The sequence below is a fragment of the Cetorhinus maximus genome, chromosome 4 (assembly GCF_964194155.1).
Source record: "Cetorhinus maximus chromosome 4, sCetMax3.hap1.1, whole genome shotgun sequence".
In the NCBI taxonomy this organism is placed as follows: Eukaryota; Metazoa; Chordata; class Chondrichthyes; order Lamniformes; family Cetorhinidae; genus Cetorhinus; species Cetorhinus maximus.
Window position 1 is genome coordinate 142,871,931 of NC_135882.1, and position 17,375 is coordinate 142,889,305.

Here is a 17,375-nt window from a genome sequence, read left to right on the forward strand (position 1 = left end):
GCAGCAGAGATTGTGTTTAAATCGCCAGTGGGATTCATTGCCACTGAGAGTGCTAAAAATGGAGTATCTGTATACGGGGAGGGGGGCGGGGAGGGGGTAGAAGTAATCCAACAAGACTATTTTTAAAAATATGACTATTTATTTGACATCTGGGGAGTGTGCACCGTTCCTGACGAGGCTCACACAAAAATCACTTCAAATTTGTGAGCTCTTCATACTAACCAGCCATAAAGCAAGGGAAAGTCTCCAAATGAAGTGCAAGTGGGTGGGCGGTTTCACCAAATAGAATGAGCGTCGTTTTAAAGGCAGTGGTTTATTATTCCTTCCTTGTCTTGAATCATCCCCACAGATTACAGTCAATAATTGAAAGGAAAGAGGATCTTTTGATCGCCTTCATTTTTTTTTCTTTACAGAAGAGGTGGGATTCTTTTTGGAGATGTTCCCTAAACCAGTCCTGCTCCTGAACACATTTAGAAGCCGGACATAAAATTCGCAAACCTCTCAGCTTTCCCTTAAACTGTGAGGCGGTGTTTTATCTGATTGGAGGCTGATTTTAAAAACTTTTTGAACTTGGAAAAAGAAAGGGGATGGTAAAGTGGTCACTTAACGATAAAACACACCTTTAGCAGCCGTTTCTCTGGCACTGATGCCACATTTTAGCCAGACCCCAACCAACACTCCAGATTGAGTGGCCGTCTTTTTAACCTTGCTTAGAAAATACCGCGTTCAGCTGGGAGCCGAGCATGCAGAGAGCGGAGACTGGGCAGCCGCCCCTTCCCATCACTGTCCAAGCTGAAAGGACTTGGCAAAAGCATTTCCCATAGGTTTCTCTCTCCATCCTCTTTTCTTCATTCCTCCTTTGATCTATTCACGTTCTCTTCCTTTCCTGTTTTATTCTTGCACTTTTTTAAAAATCATTCTTGCCCCCTTCATTTTCCCTTCACTTTCTTTTCCCTCACCCCTTGCACTTTTTCTCCATCACATCATTCCCTCTCTTTTTTTATTCGCCCTCTTCCCGTTCCACTTGCTTCCCTCTTTAATTCAACTCTCCTCCCTCGCCTTTGAATCAGAGGGTTGTGGGTTCATGTCCCACTCCCGGAAACCAAGAACTGTGATTGTACTCGAAAGAGTTGCAATCTGTGACTGTTGATAACTCGAAAGAGTTCCCCCAAGCCTTACCCCCTCCTTATTTTCCTTCCTACCTGGCATCTCACCACTAGCCAGTTAAGGCTGCGGCAGCACCCACACTTGGATCCGCCTGGGAATATTGCAGTAATGTGGGAATCGAGTTGAACGACCCGTGCTTCTAGCCACGGCAGCCTGTCGCCTCCCTTCACTGTTGGGGGCGGGGAGGGGGTGGGGGAAGATGTACTGGCATCGTGTAAATCAAGAGGGGGCACTCTGAGGCTGAAAGAGATGCATCTACTTAAAATTCAATTAGGAGGGAGATGAGCAATAATATAGTCCAATACGTAAATGGCAGCATTTGGGTTTATGTGCGTGTGTATGTATCATTTATATATTAATAGTGTGCCTGTGATTTTCATAATTAACCCTTGGAATAAGCAATGTATTTTAAATCTTCAGTTTCTCACTCTTCAGTTTTTTTCTTAATAAATGAATTTCGATTCAATTCGCTACCTGTCTCTTCTTCAGGATGTTCTTGCTTAATTAAATTTGAAGTTCCACATACTTTTAAGTGCAAAGGACTGTCTCTGGGGACAGCGATGAGGAAGCAGTTTTTTTTTCCCCCCCTGATTGTCTCTTTTGTAGCTGGGTCTGTCCTTTTGTCCTTTAAGGGAAACCGGACAGCAACTTCTGGCTTTGTAAATTGAGCGGAATATGGAGGTGGGGTGAAGGGGAGGTAGAAATAAACGGAGACCAAGTCCATTCGATGGCCCCAGAGCAGGAACAGTCCGCTCCCGTCGCCCGCTGTCTTTGCTGGGTGCGGTGTCCCTTTAAGAAGTCCCAGCTCAGCAATGTACTGAGTGCGACAGTAGGTGGGTAGAATGGGATAGACACCGGAGAAGGGGGGGTGAAGGAAAAAATATACTTGTCAGTTATCCTGACGTCACATGAGAATTAATAAAGGCTAAATTTACAGAGGAGAAATATAGGGAGGGCTGCATTCATTGCACTGCGTGCTCGGCTATGCAAACCGCTGGAATCCTGAGTTTGTGAATCTGCTAAAGTCTGAACTTCGAGGTTCAATGAATTTTCAACCGTTTTACAGGAATGAAGCGGCTGCTGCTTTGGATTCTAGTGGCAAGCAATATACTCCAGGTGACTGGGTGTCCGCCCTGTTTGTTCTTATCGGCTGGGTAGCGTTTCTTTTTATTTTGTGCTAAAAAGAAAAGGCGAAAGTAGTCTCGCTGCCAAGGGTTGAGTTGAGTCGAAGTGATGGATGAGAGTGATAGCCGCGAGATTACATTAAAGGGGAAGAGGAGGTATAGAAAGGACAATAAGAAGAACAAGTCGGGAGTTTGGGGAGGGGGGGAGGTGATTTGCCAGACGAGATTGAAGAGGGGGGGGTGGGGGGGAAGAAAAGATGCAGCACGGTTTGGGATTCCTTTAGGAGACAGAATAGAGAAACGGCTTCAATATCACTTGGAGAATCTGGCATGAGTGCAAGGCTGGAAAAGGAAGCTGCGCTGGACAGGCTGCCTGCAATAAGGCTTCAATTCCGCTAAACTCGTGGCAACATTATTTTGGAAAACACCTACATCAGGGATATTTAATTGCAACTAGATGTTATATATTTTTAGGTTTAAATGAGTATCAGGAAAGTATTTGGATTCCTTGACTGTTCGGGGGAGGGTGGTGTGTGTGGTTGCGTGGAGGTGGATGGGGGAGGGCGAGGGAATTGGAGAACAAGTGTCTTGGAAACATCTGTAAAGGTTTCCGTGAGATGCCGAGTCGTGGCAGTCACAGCTGCTTACCAAAGGACTTGTTAAAACGCAAAGCTCGATCCTGCGTTTCCAGTGTTTTAATGGGGATGATTTAATTGCCGTGTTTCAATCGAGACTGACTCCTTTTTTTAAAAAATAAAACTTAGTGGAAGATTTCGTGGCAGGAAACAAAAGTACAGGGAAACCCCATGGAGAATAGATGATGTGTACTGAAAATGCTGAGCAGATGAGTTTAATCTTGATAGAGTGGGGCCTGAACTGTTTAAAGGGCCATTGTCTTTGAAGGGGAAGAAGATATATGGAAAAGCTCCGATTGGGAGCAACAAGAACTGTGTCTTTTATGTTATGTTGCATGGGGTGTGGAGTTCAAAGGTGTTTTATCTTTTAGTAATGGACAGTTAATGGAATCTTGCCAGCCTCACACATGTCCCAAGAACAAATATCTTTTTTTTAAATGATGTGTGCTGTGTGTTTGTAAACTATAAACGCCGTACATCTTTAACAGAGCTTTGCTCGCTGCTACTGACCATGGTGTTGCCGCTGGTAACAGTGCAGTAAAGTAAACAAGCTGGCATACCTCATACTGCCTTTGGGGGAGAGGGAGTCAAGAGACCCAGCAACATAATAGGTTTCTTAGGCCCTCTTAAAGCAACATTGATCAAAGGCATCATAAACATGAAGTCCATTAAAAAATGAGAACATTAGTAATAATTGGCTCTTTTCTATGAGATTTTTTTGTGCACCATTTTAACATCTTTGAATGAATGATTTTGTTAATATTTTCTATCTTCGCACTCTTTTGGGGAATAGTGCAAAGTAGTGGAAAGATTCTCAGGCTGATTAACAGGTGTGACAGGCTGCACGTGACCTCCTTTCGGTGGTCATAACCATCTTTATACCAGTTGATAGGGCCATTAGTCCTTTTGAATTCTCTGCCCCAGAGGGTTGTGGATGCTCCATTGGTGAATACATTTAGGACTGGGATAGACAGATCTTTGGTCTCTCAGAGAATCAAGGGGTATGGGGAGTGGGCAGGAAAGTGGAGTTGAAGCCCAAGATCCACCACGATCATATTGAATGGCAAAGCAGGCTCAACAGGCTATATGGTCTACTCCTGCTCCTATTTTTTGTGTTCTTGTATGCAACCGGGTGGGTTTTATGGGCTTCTACAATCCATTCAATGGGGAGGGAGCCATTCACACTCACCTGAACATCCTGACAGGACACAAACCCAGAATTCAGAGCTAGATCTCTGATTTCCCCTTGCTGGAATTAACTCGAGAGGGGTTCAAACCCTTCACCTTCTGAAACAAAGGCTGGGAATCCTACTACAAAGCCATGCTAAAATAGCAAATATATTTCATTTGAATGAATTATCTTTTCCTGAGTTAATTTTTGTTCAGTGGTAGTTCAAGATCAAGAGGTTAACAAGATTGAGGCAGTTTTTTTGCTGTCTGACTATTGACTTATGTGATCTTGTATTCCTGATGTAGAAACTATAATGGCCATAATCTGTTATCAAGAATGATGATTTAAAAAGTAACTGCATATGCAAAAAATTGCTTATTGCAGTTGGTGAGGGACATGCAGTTAATATGAGCAAGACTTTTATAGCACCCAGGATGTGATCAGATACTGCAGAGCTGCTTAAAGTGCTTCTGTGTTAATAACAGACCACACAACAATTTGCATTTATATAGCACCTTTAATGTAGTTAAAACATCTCAAGATGCATCACGATGATTATTAAGTTTAACATTGAGCTGCATAAGGAGTTTTTGGAAAGGAGAGACCATTCTACTTAATAGTTTGAAGAAAGAGCTTAGCAATATGGGCCTGAGGAGAGAACATTACCATTTGGCAGATCACACTGAGAGCTTTAATTTGCTTTGGTATCCCAGCACCAAAATATTTTGCTGTGCTATTTTTATTCCAACATTTATTAAGATTGGATTCTTAAAGACCCATGCCTATGAGTCAGTTGCTTGTGTTTACATGAATAAATCTGGCTCCCTTGTTCCAATGGCAGAATTAGAAACCCACAAAAAGAACCTGCTCTATGTCAGGTTAAGAACAATGTAAGCATGGACAGTTGGCTCATGGATACCAGTCCTCCAGAGCCCAAGCCAAATAAGCATCCCTATAAAGTGGTTTTGGCGCAGTCACTGTAACTAAGTTAATGGCTTAATTGAAGTAGCTCATTAAGGAATTTTTACATGAATGCATTTACCAGTGTACTATCAGTTGAAATCAATGCCCCTGAGTTAGTACAACAACAACTTGCAATTATATGGCACATTTAATGTATTAGGGTAGCCTACAGAGTTTCAATGGAGTTTACATAACAGTCAAAAGTTGAAACCTAGGTAAAGAATGAATCATTAGGACAGGTTAATCAAATGGGTACATTGTAAGAAACATCTTAAAGGTCGAGAGAGATTAAATACAGTGCAGTAATGCAATGTCATGTGTTGCAGATTAAGCTTCAGCTAAATGCAAAACGAAATCCACTGGAAAGGTTTCACTACATGAGGAGAAAAAACTGTTGCAATACAAATGTACAAACCACATCCACTTGGCAGCAAGGCATCTAAGTTTATAGTGTGAACTATTTGTATAATTGATTTCACCCAAACACCTTGCATTGAGTGACAGTTGCTTCTACATTCTGATCTGTTTTGTTTCAGCTGTGAGGGTTCTGACTAAAATTAAAGGCATTTCCAAATTAGCTCTACAACATGATTTGATGTCAACTTGGCTCAAAATTGATGTTAAGGCAATTCATATGACCAGTTGGTATGGAAAATGGAATAATTCCCACTGATGAGATAGGGGGAGATCTTCTTAGGTTGCGGTTGAGGCACACTATTAGGTTGTACAGCAAGCAATTCCTCTTGGAATTGTTCAAACCACTCACCATAGATTTTCCTGCGCCATCACTGACTCCTATGGTGACTGGATGTTTCTCTTGGAAAACTCTGATGATCAAATGAGCAAAGTTTCTGCCAGGTCTTAACTCAAGAGCTGTATATTCTGCTAGTTTTCAAACTCTCATTCCATCTGCCTACTTGGCCATAAATTATGGGAAAGGCCTCAGGAAACAGAAGGAAGATATTAGCTAGCAATTAGACTGTTAATGTTCATGATGATGAAAGCTTTGGTGTTGGAAAACCCTTGGTTGCGTTCCCAAATTAATTCTGTTAAATTTCTTGCTTTATTATTCTGCTTCATTTTGACAGCTGCAAAATCAAGAAACTTGCAGATAATGGGTATAAAGGTATTAATTTTATTGAAATAAGTCCAAATAGGAAATTGTACAGCCTGAGATCAATAGGGAAGTTAAATGCATTGGATCTAATGCCCATTGTTCACTTGTGCCAATGTAAACACTGGCATGGTCAATCCACCCACTGCACATGCCTTCTCATCATTGTCAAAGTACAAATTTTATGCTTTTTTTAAACCATCTTTTGGATAGTATTCCCAAAATGTTAGGAAGAAGTTATTCCCTATTTCAATGAGATTGTATACTGTATTTAGATTGAAGCCCATTTTTTGAATGTAGTGGACATATTTTTGTACACCTTTGTGCTTTCCAAACTCTGGGATTTCTGTGCCATTGGATGGCCCTCTTTCCCACTTTTTGCACCTAATGTCAATGTGAAAGGTTGTCCTATGAGGTGTGGCATAGTTTGGATGCAGCGCACTAATCTAATGAGACCTACCTGATCATTGAACGAGGTTATTTTAAAAGTAACAAAACAAAAACAGGAACACCTGGAAAAACTCAGCAGGTCTGGCAGCATCAGCGGAGAAGAACAAAGTTGACGTTTCGAGTCCTCATGACCCTTCAACAGAACTAAGTAGAAATAGGAAAGGGGTGAAATATAAGCTGGTTTAAGAATGAAATATATTTCACCCCTTTCCTATTTCTACTTAGTTCTGTTGAAGGGTCATGAGGACTTGAAACGTCAACTTTGTTCTTCTCCGCCGATGCTGCCAGACCTGCTGAGTTTTTCCAGGTATTTCTGTTTTTGTTCTGGATTTCCAGCATCCGCAGTTTTTTGTTTTTATTTTAAAAGTAATCATTCTAGTTCACCTTCAGAACATAATTAAATTTAGGGGGAAAAAAGTGTAATCATCTAATCTAGGAGCCTTTACATTACTATCAGATACAACCAGGCAAGTTAACTTATAATTGCTGTTTCTTGTCAAACAGCACAACTGAAGCAGTTCATTCTTGATGCAGTAAAATGTTTTCAGCAAAGATTTTGAATCTAAAGCTTGAAAGTCTCAAGCAATAATTAAAGATCGACCAATAATGTATAGGTGCTATATCATTTATTTCAACATTCTCAACTAGAATAAATTCAGATATGTGACTTTTTGGTTCTGGAATTGTACACTACAGCATCTGTTGTGCTTATGTTACATTTACAGGTGAGTTCATCGATGCAGGAAACAGTTGCCAAACTTCATTTGTGCTCAGTCTCAGGATGTGGTTATCACGTGTAAAGCCAATATTTATTGCCCATCATGAGATCTCCTTGAGAAGGTGGTGGCTTTCTCCTTGAACCACTGCAGTTGTAAATACTTTTAATTCCTTCATGGGGTATAGGCATCGCTGGCAAGGCCAGCATTTATTGCCTATCCCTTGGAAAGATATTGGTGAGCTGCCCTCTTGACTGCTGCAGTCCATCTGGTGCAGATGCACCCACAGTGGGAGGGAGTTCCGTGATTTTGATCCAGTGACAGCCAAGGAACGGTGATGTAGTTCCTAAGTCAAGGTGGTGTGTGACTTGGAGGGAAACTTGCAGGTGGTGGCATTCCCATGAGTCCACTGCTCTTGTCCTCCTAGGTGGTAGAAGTTATGGGTTTGGAAGGTAGTGTCGAAGAAGCCTTGGTGAGTTGCTGCAGTGCATCTTGTATATAGTGCACACTGTTGCCACTGTGCATCTGCGATGGAGGGAGTGAATGTTTAGATTGGTGGATGGGGTGCCAATAAAGTTCTTGAATGTTCTTGGAGCCGCAGTAATCCAGGCAAGTGAAGAGTATTCCATCACACTCCTGACTTGTGCCTTCTAGATGGTGGACAGGCTTTGGGGAGCAGGAGGTGAGTTATTCACTGCTGACTTCCCAGCCTCTGACCTACTCTTGTAGCCACAGTATTTATATGGCTGGTCCAGTTCCATTTCTGGTCAGTGGTAACCCCCAGGATGTTGATAGTGGGTTCAGCGATGGTAATGCCATTAAATGTCATGGGGAGATGGTTAGATTCTCCCTTGTTAGAGATGGTTATTGCCTGGCACTTGTGTGATGCTAATGTCACTTGCCACTTAGCAGCCCAAGTCTAAATGTTGTCCAGGTCTTGCTGCATATGGACACTGACTGCTTCAGTATCTGAGGAGTCATGAATGCTACTAAACATTGTGCAATCATCAGCAAACATCCCTACTTCTGACCTTATGAAGGTCATTGATAAATCAGCTAAACATGTTTGGGCCTAGGACACTACCCTGAGGAGCTCCTGGGACTGAGATGATTGGCCTCCAAAAACTACAATCATCTTGCTTTCTGCTAGGTATGATGCCAACCAGAGGAGAGTTCCCCCACCCCAATGCCCATTGACTTCATTTTTATCAGTGCTCCTTGATGTACTTGGTCAAATACTGCCTTGATGTCAAGGGCAGTCACTCTCATTTCCTCTCTGTAATTCAGCTCTTTTGCACATGTTTGGACCAAGGCTAAAATGAGGTCAGGAACCAAGTAGCCTCGGTACCCAAACTGAACATCTGTAATCAGGTTATTGTAAAAGGAAGATAGGACTTAGAAACAGGAGTAGGCCATTTGGCCCTTCGAACCTGCTCTGCCATTCAATATGATCATGGCTGACCTGGTTGTGGTCTCAGCTCCACCTCCCTGACTGCCCCCATAAACCTTGACTCCTTTGTCTATCTAAAATATAACTCTGCCTTGAATAAATTTAAAGACCCAGCCTCCACACAGCAATTTGCCAGGTTGGATTTGTCCTGCTTTTTCTGGACAATTTTCTACATTGTCAGATAGTTGCCAGTGTTGTAGCTATAGTGGAACAGTTTGGCTAGAGGCGCAGCTAGTTTTGGAGCACAAAGCTTCAGTACTACTGCTGGATGTTGCCAAGACCCATAGCCTTTGCAGTATCCAGTACCTTCAGCCAGTTCTTGACATCATATTGTGTGATTCAAAATTGGCTGAATACTGGCATCTCTGATGCTGGGGACCTTAGGAGAAGGTCAACATAGGACACCTACTGAAGTGCACTGATGTGCTAGGCTCCCCCAACATTGAGGTTGGGGATATTTATGGAGCCTCTTCCTCCTGTTACTTGTTTTATTGTTCACCACCCTGCACGACTGGATGTGACAGGACTGCAAAACTTTGACCTGATCCATTAGTTGTGGGATCACCTAGTTCTGTTTATGTTTCTGCTGTGAACCACGTTGCCATGGGTCTGGATTCACATGTAGGTCAGACCAGGTAAGGACAGCATATTTCCTTCAACAAAAATAAAAATACCTGGAAAAACTCAGCAGGTCAACCAGCTTATATTTCACCTCATTTCTCTATTTCCTTAGTTCTGATGAAGAGTCATACGGACTCGAAACATCAACTGTATTCCTCTCCGCAAATGCTGTCAGACCTGCTGAGTTTTTCCAGGTATTTTTGTTTTTGTTTTAGATTTCCAGCATCCGCAATATTTTGTTTTTATCTCAGCATATTTCCTTCCCTAATGGATGTCAGTGAACCAGATGGGTTTTTAACAACAATCGATGATAATTTCATGGCACCATTACTGAAGCTAGCTTTCAACTCCAGGTTTTTATTAGTTTCTTAATTAACTAAATTTAAATTCTACCAGGAGCCACAATGGGATTTGAACCTATTTCCCCAGAGCAATAGCCTGGGCCTCTAGATTACTAGTCCAGTGATGTTACCACACTGCCATTGCCTCCCTATTCCTGTTGTAGTACTACTGTTACATTATGGTCAGAGCATTTTATTGATGGTGGCAGTGCATACCTGGATCATTATTCTTGTGATGCTTGGAATGGGTGGTTGTATATTCCCATTGTCTCTCACACATTGGCATATACCTCCATTTGTGAGAAGGCACCATCAGTTCAGTTTATTACAAAAAGACTGATATTGTGCTTTTATAGGTGAATACTTTTCAAAAATAATGACCCAAAACGAATAATTAGTTTTGCGCCACAATCAGATAATTCAACAGTTCAGCTCACCAGTGATTGGAGACCTAATAGCATACTGTATTTATTTTTCAGTGCAATACTGAGGACAAGTTGCTTTGGCAGAGGAGCTTTCTTTTGGTTTAGATACTAAACCAAGATCCCATCTCCCTGCTAAAAATTTCATTGCAATATGCAGGAACATAAGAACACAGGAGCAAGAAAAGGTAATTTAGTTCCTCCAGCCTGTTCCACCATTCAGTGAGACTACGGCAGATCTACAACCGAAATCCACAGGCTCACGTTTGCTCGATATCCCTTAAAAATCCATAGTTAACAAAAATCTATCAATCTCAGATTTAAAATTAACAATTGGTCCATGATCAATTGCCATATGTAGTAGAAAGTTCCAAACTTCCATCACCCTTTGTACAAATGATTCCTAATTTAGTTCTTGAAGGACTTGGCTGTAATTTTTACACTAATCCCCTTAGTCCTAGACCTCCCCAACCAACAGAAATTGATTCTCTCTACCTACGTTATTGATTCCCCTTAATATCCTTGAAAGCTTGAATCAAAACACCCATTAACCATCTAAATTCCAGAGAGTACAAGCCTAGTTTGTGTAATCTCTCCTCATAATTTAACCCTGGGAGTCTAAGTATTATTCTGGTAAACCTACACTGCACTCCCTTCTAGTGCCCATAACTGCTCACAGTACTCTAGTTGTGGTCTAACCAGGGCTTTGTATAGCTGTAGCATAACTTCTACCCCCTTGCATTCTAATCCTCTAGACATTGCTGTAAAGAGAGACACATTGCTGAAGTTTCTCGTCTTGCACTCACCAGGACAAATGCAAGAATGCCAAATTTGAAATGATCACAATAATTTATACTACAGGAGAAAAGTGTCATGATTGGTTAACAAGTTAACTTTGGCTGAGAAATTGCAATGGAGAAAGCAATGGGGACTATAGGCTTCCCAAGCTCTTGGGTCATTCCATAAAGGCTTGAACAGGTTCCCTTTGTTTGCAGAGAATGGGTCCCTGTGTATGAATGTATCTCACTTCTGGCTTTTTTCTCCATGGCAATGCCTTGGCCAAGCATATGATTATTCATCACATTCTGTTTCTATGATCTTGTTGTATAGGGATTTCACCTCATTTTAGATGTGAAACACTTTGTGATATGATAATGTGCCATATCCATGCAATTTATTTGTTTTTTAATTATTTAATTACCAGTAAATGGAACACTAATAGATAGGGAGGGTCTTAAAGCTCTGTAAATGGAATTTGTTATCCATGATTTCATGTATTTTAAATTCGCCCAAACCAGCTGTTCTAAAATGCCACGCTCAAAACATTAGTTGCACCATGGGTAGTGGCCCCAAACTTTCTGCTTATAGGTATTGAATCTTTGCTCACCCCAAAGAGGTGCTCCTTGGTGGTTTTGTGCCATTGGGGTCATTAAAGTTTCTTTGGTTTGTCTTTGGCACATTCGCCGGGATTGGAGGCAGAGATTTGATGTGTTGGCATTCAAGAGGCCTGTGGCAATGTCAGGTTGCTGGCAGCCTCCGAGCTGCTTCAAAATGAGAACTCAAAAAACGTTGAAGTCTACCCTCTTGGCCTATGGAATTGGTTGTACTTCAACTGTGATACAAAGTTTTGAGGCTTTAGAAATTCAAACCACTTCTCTGCCAGGGTAGAACTTTTGGTTTGAGGATGCATGTCATTGCATGTTTCGTATCCATGCTACATCCTTTTGACATTCCCCCATTTCCTGGTGGAAACCCAAGAGATATAGAAATTGTCAGTGATATGGTAAAATATTTCCATATCCCATATCTTGCTGCAGTCTGCTCAAATTAGACTGACGAATCGTTGGATGGAGGATGAGAAGTCCCAGCCAACAAGTCTGATTTACTGTTACTGTCATCTTTTTGAAAGAAGTAAATTTATTAACTGATTATGTATTGGTTAGGATGGAAGGAAGACGGATTGCAAATCAAACAGTTATGTTAAAATTATGAGTGGAACATGCTAACCGTGTATTGAGAGTTGAACTTCATCAATATTGCCAAATCCAGACAATGTATGTTTACATCCCTCATTAAACAGCTTATGGCAATCTTTCTCCCACAGCAACCAACTCATGGGATTCACCGAGCAAAGTTTGCTAATCAGTATTGAACCATGAACAGTTTTGCACCACTGGATTGAGATGGCCAATACATTTTTAACATAGGGCTAATAGCCATTAGGTTGAGGAAACTTTCATCCAACTTGTCAAGGTTTAGATTTGGAGCAGGACCTAGAGCCGCAGGGACAATTTCTAACCCACCACAGCACTCATTTGACTGGTATTTTCACTACTTTTTAAAATTCTTCCTCTATACCCTTTATTTTTGTGCTCCTGTTGAGTTATTCTTGCTGTTTAGCTGATACAAGGGGTGCATATGCTAAATCCGGGCACACAGGAACTATTTAGTGGGGACAAGAAGCACGTAAATGGACACAGAAATCAAGGATATGTATGTGTGTAAGTTGAGACAAAACATGTACTTATTGGATGTAAATTTACAGGGTGGTTGATCATGGAGCTGCTGAGGTTAAAACCATGCTTTTTCATTGGGGATTACTGTCAACTTATTCAAAGTATTTCAGAAACAACCATTTTTATATCGAAAATGAGGAATGCTCATTTAATCCATCAAGCCACCCCCACTCGAGTTCATATTATGGGCGTCCTATCCACAACACTTGTTGATTTTCCCTCTATTTTGACCTTCATCCTCAACATCTTTTGACACTATTATTCCTCTGTCATCCTTGATAGTGGGTGTCAGCAGCCTTTTCTTTTGGGAGGGTGAAGAGGAAAGCATCTCCTCATCTGACTTTGCCCTCCCCTGGAATTCACACATGGACTGGTCCAACACATGGAACTGGAAAATGATCAGAAATGGAAATCATGGTTGATCTTTGTTTCCTGCTCCTCGGCAATTTTCGCAATTTTCATGACAAAGACTGAGATTAAGGATTGTTTATTCGGAAGGAATATCAGGGACAAATAAATAGTGCTGAAGTGCAGTTCAGTAATGATCTGATTGGATGATGTAACAGTCTAGAGGGTCTGAAATGCCTAAATCTGTTACGGTTTCAGAGATCAAGCAGCTATACATTCACATAGTCCAGCTGCCCTGAGGGGTGTCGAAAACCTTTCATTTACACCGTTCTTCCACTGAAGATACATTGGTTTGGATTTTACAGTCAGCAGTGAAGAAACAGCAATCGCCATTAGCCTTGAAGAAAATTGCTCACAAAGACCTAGTGGTCTCTGTGGCATGGATTCCCCCTTTCACAATGGCAAATCTGGTGCCAAATCAGGGGGCTCTCCAGATATACAGCAGCAGTGCTAGCAACAAGCAGGTGAAGCAGCCAATCACATTGAGTTATGTCCACAGCCAGCAAACCAGGAAGTTAAGATTATCCTTCACTTACAATTTAAGTTTTCAGGTAGTGAAACAAATGATTATGATTGAATTTAGATGGAAGCTAAAATATCAATGCAAAAGCCTTTAGTTTATTAAATATGTGGAATTTTTATTATAATACAATATATTATTATACTATTCTACAAATACAAGTGAGGGTGTTTAGAAGTATTTATGAAGTTAGTTAAAACCCAGTTACACCTTATTCAATGTTTTCAAGGGTTTTTACGGTGAGACTAACAGTGTAAAAGTGGTAGTTCTCATCAGATTTTCCATTGATTTCAGTCTGTGGCTGTCTCAACAATTCATCCTCTGGAGAAGCATAGAATCACCTACAGTAACTTCTGGATTACGGGACTGTTCTGAGCATGTGCGGACTCGTGCAATTTCTGTCAGTTTTAGTGGAGTAATGACAGCAATGCTGACATCATTACTATAACAAAATCCCGGCCATTATATTTGCATCTTCTCATCACTGACAATTAGAAACACCCTACTATTGTCTATTTTATCACGAATTGTAATCTTGAATTGATAACCTCCATTAGGTCAACCCTATATCTTCATTGATCTAGTGAAAAAAAACACATTTCTCCACTCTTCTTTTATGACTGTTACCCCACACAGTTAATGGATCCAACATGCATTTTTTCTGAAGCTTTGATATTCTTCCTATAATAGAATGTTAAACTGTATGTAATACTCCAGCTGCAACCTAAGGTTATGCCTCCCCAATTTTTATTCTGGAAAGAAATCCAAGGATTCCATTTGCCCTTGTTTGTCTATTTATGCTTTCCTCCTGAAGAATCTGTGTCTCCGCATACAAACTGCCCTATGTTATTTTGTAAAATTGTAAAACGCAGGTTTCTTTATAATGTATTTCAAAAGAGATCTCAAAAGAAACATCTAAGATCGAAGATGATGGTGTCATTTTAATCTAGCTAAAGCCCTGAGCAAGTAGGTGAGGGTAGTGCATAACTTGATTTCAACCAGCTTGGTTTTCCTTTGTGTTTAATGTATATTGGGAGAACTGTACTAACCACCTTTCTCATGCCAATGCAAGTAATTTGGACCTCATCCAAACTAGAATCTTGCGAAATGGATTATATCACAATAGCCTGTGTTACAAGAGATGGAAGACTGCATTACAAGAGATGGGTGGCTGTTATACAAAGGATGGAAAACTACACTGTCCCACGATTTAGTGAGTTATACCAGAACTCACAAGAAGATACACACCACTCCCAGGCATTAGTGAGCCACACCATAGTGCATGAGCAGAGACACTCCATTGGTCTAAGCTACAATCTGATCTGGATATCAGCATTGTACTGATGGAATACTAATCAAACACGACTCATGGACAGGAAGTAACATATTCTGACCAATTTTAAAGGAAGGACGGAGCAGAGACAATGATAGGAGAGAGAAAACAGGAAAAGAGAAAGAGAGATATCTCTTTGGACTGGCAATCTCCAGCTTGTTAGAAAGGAAAACAGTGTTTAGTTAGACTGAGAGGTGCCAAGGGATAGAACTGTGAGCAGTATTTGCATGAACATTGAAATAAAAATAGAAAACACTAAAAGTGCACAGCAGGCTCATTAAGATCAGAAGTCAATGATAGTTTCATATTTCAAGTGTGACCCTTCATTATAGCTGCAATCCATTTTATAGGAGAGAGAAAACAATGTAAGTGGGGGCCCCACAGAGAGGAGTTGCTATGGACAGGCAACACGCTAGCTTTGCACATAGCTCAGCTTCTTTTTCTTTTAAAGTCACAATATTGTAATAGGAGCTTCATTTTGCAAATGGTAGAGATTGAGAGAAGAGCACAAGCATTGCTAATGGATTATCAGACCCTGCCCCTATTGGGCTCTCCTGATGGGACTATAAGAAAATGACCCTGGTTGAGGGACCACCCCATGCTTGTTTTCATAGGAATAATGAAATCACATGATCTGTAACATTAGCATGATTAACTGTTCACGTGGTGAAAGGTCAGCCTTGAGAGTTGAGTCATTGTGCAACTTGTGAAAGCCACCAGAGGATTTAGACCAGATCGTCTTAGCCATTGATTAAACCAATGTTACACCTCATCATTTGTTTATTGGTGCCACTACTCTACGGTATTAGGAAGAATGACAGCCAAGTCAATATTTTTCTTTACATTTGTTCTTGAGATCTAAATGTTACTGACAGGACCAGCATTTACTGCCCATCCTTAATTGTCCTTTAGAAGATGTTGGCAAGCCGCCTTCTTGAACCGCTGAAGTGGTATTGGTACACCACAGCACTGTTAGGAAGGGAGTTCCAAGATTTTGATCCAGCAACAGCGAAGGAACATTAATATAGTTCCATAAGAGGGGAACTTGCAGGTGGTGGTGTTCTCATGCGCTGCTGCCCTTGTCCTTCTAGGTGGTAGAGGTTGCGGGTTTGGAAGGTGCTGTTAAAGGAGCTTTGGCAAGTTGCTGCAGTGCAGCTTGTAGGCGGTACACACTGCTGCCACTGTGTGCCAATGATGGAGAGAGTGAAGGTGGTGTACATGGGGCCGAACATTCAGGTTGCTTTGTTTGCAACGAAAGTTTTCATGGAAAAGCATATTGAATTCGGGAATACTCCCCACACACTGGTACAATCCTAGCATCCCATATAATTTGAATTAGTCACAATAATTTAATTTAATTATAAAACCAATACACTTTAAAACAAGGATGGCAAGCGTCACTTTTCTGGTTGGTGTTACTTTACTGCCAGCTTTAACCATCGCTGGATGTCCCTCGATTCGAAGTTGACATCTACTGAGGGTCGCGAGTGCCTGCCATGGGCCTTCATGTGACTGAACAGGCTGATTCTTGACCCACAGATCTTTGGGCACATGGATCGGAGGTGTCACAGTTTAAAATGAAGTAAGGTGGTAAGTTGGTTAATTCGTAGGCCTCAGGGCAAAAAGCAACATTGATTTACCAGAAAATTTGAATGAAGTGACTTTGAATTAAGAGGGGTGAATTGTAATTGTTCTGTTGGATGTTTTCACTTAATTTGAATGTGTCAACATTTCACCTACTATTACTCATACCATGATCCTGGTGATACCACTGCATTCTTTAACATGCATTATAGTCTTTTGATGATGCCCTGAACAGCAGTTTCCAAACACATATTGTATGGGTGGGCTGCATTGGTGCTGACTATGGAGCCTTGGGAGTCACATGCAAAGCTTTAATTCATGTTTCCCCTAATTTGAATAATGGGATTCAGGTACCTCTTTATTTTCACAAGGACAGCGAGTCCTCCCTGCCAGCAGGGGGCCATGTCTACTAGCAGCACATATAAAATTCCAGTAATTCCTGAACGCAGTGATTTTCAATATTAACCCTGTTATCCGTATAAAATTGACCCTTGTATCTCACTCTGATGATACCAACAGACCTTGGTGATCTCATTTAGGATTTATCCATCAATTAGGTAATAGTGCTTTCCCATTTGGTGTGGGTACACCCATAGTGCTGTTAGGAAGGGAGTTCCAGGAGTTTGATCTAGGAACGGTGACATCATTAAAGTCAGGATAGCGTTTGGCTTGGAGAGGAACTTGAAAGCGGTGGTGTTCCTACGCATCTGCTGTCCTTTTCCTTCTAAGTGGCAGAGTTTGCAGGTTTGGACGGTGCTGTCAAAGGGGCTTCAGCAAGCTGTTGCAATGTGTCTTGTGTAAAGTAGACACTGCTGCTGCTGTCCATCTGTGAATGTTTAA

General features: G+C 41.2%; 1 protein-coding gene across 1 annotated transcript in view; it reads left to right on the forward strand.

Annotated features, from left to right (window-relative positions):
* The first annotated feature begins 2,097 nt into the window (after nucleotides 1-2,097).
* ccn4b (cellular communication network factor 4b) overlaps nucleotides 2,098-17,375 on the forward strand; it is a 92,863-nt gene continuing 77,585 nt past the window's right edge. Inside the window, exon 1 of the mRNA XM_078540938.1 lies at nucleotides 2,098-2,283. Coding sequence (XP_078397064.1) covers nucleotides 2,236-2,283 — 48 coding nt within the window. The 5' untranslated portion in view covers nucleotides 2,098-2,235. The remainder of the gene's footprint in view (nucleotides 2,284-17,375) is intronic.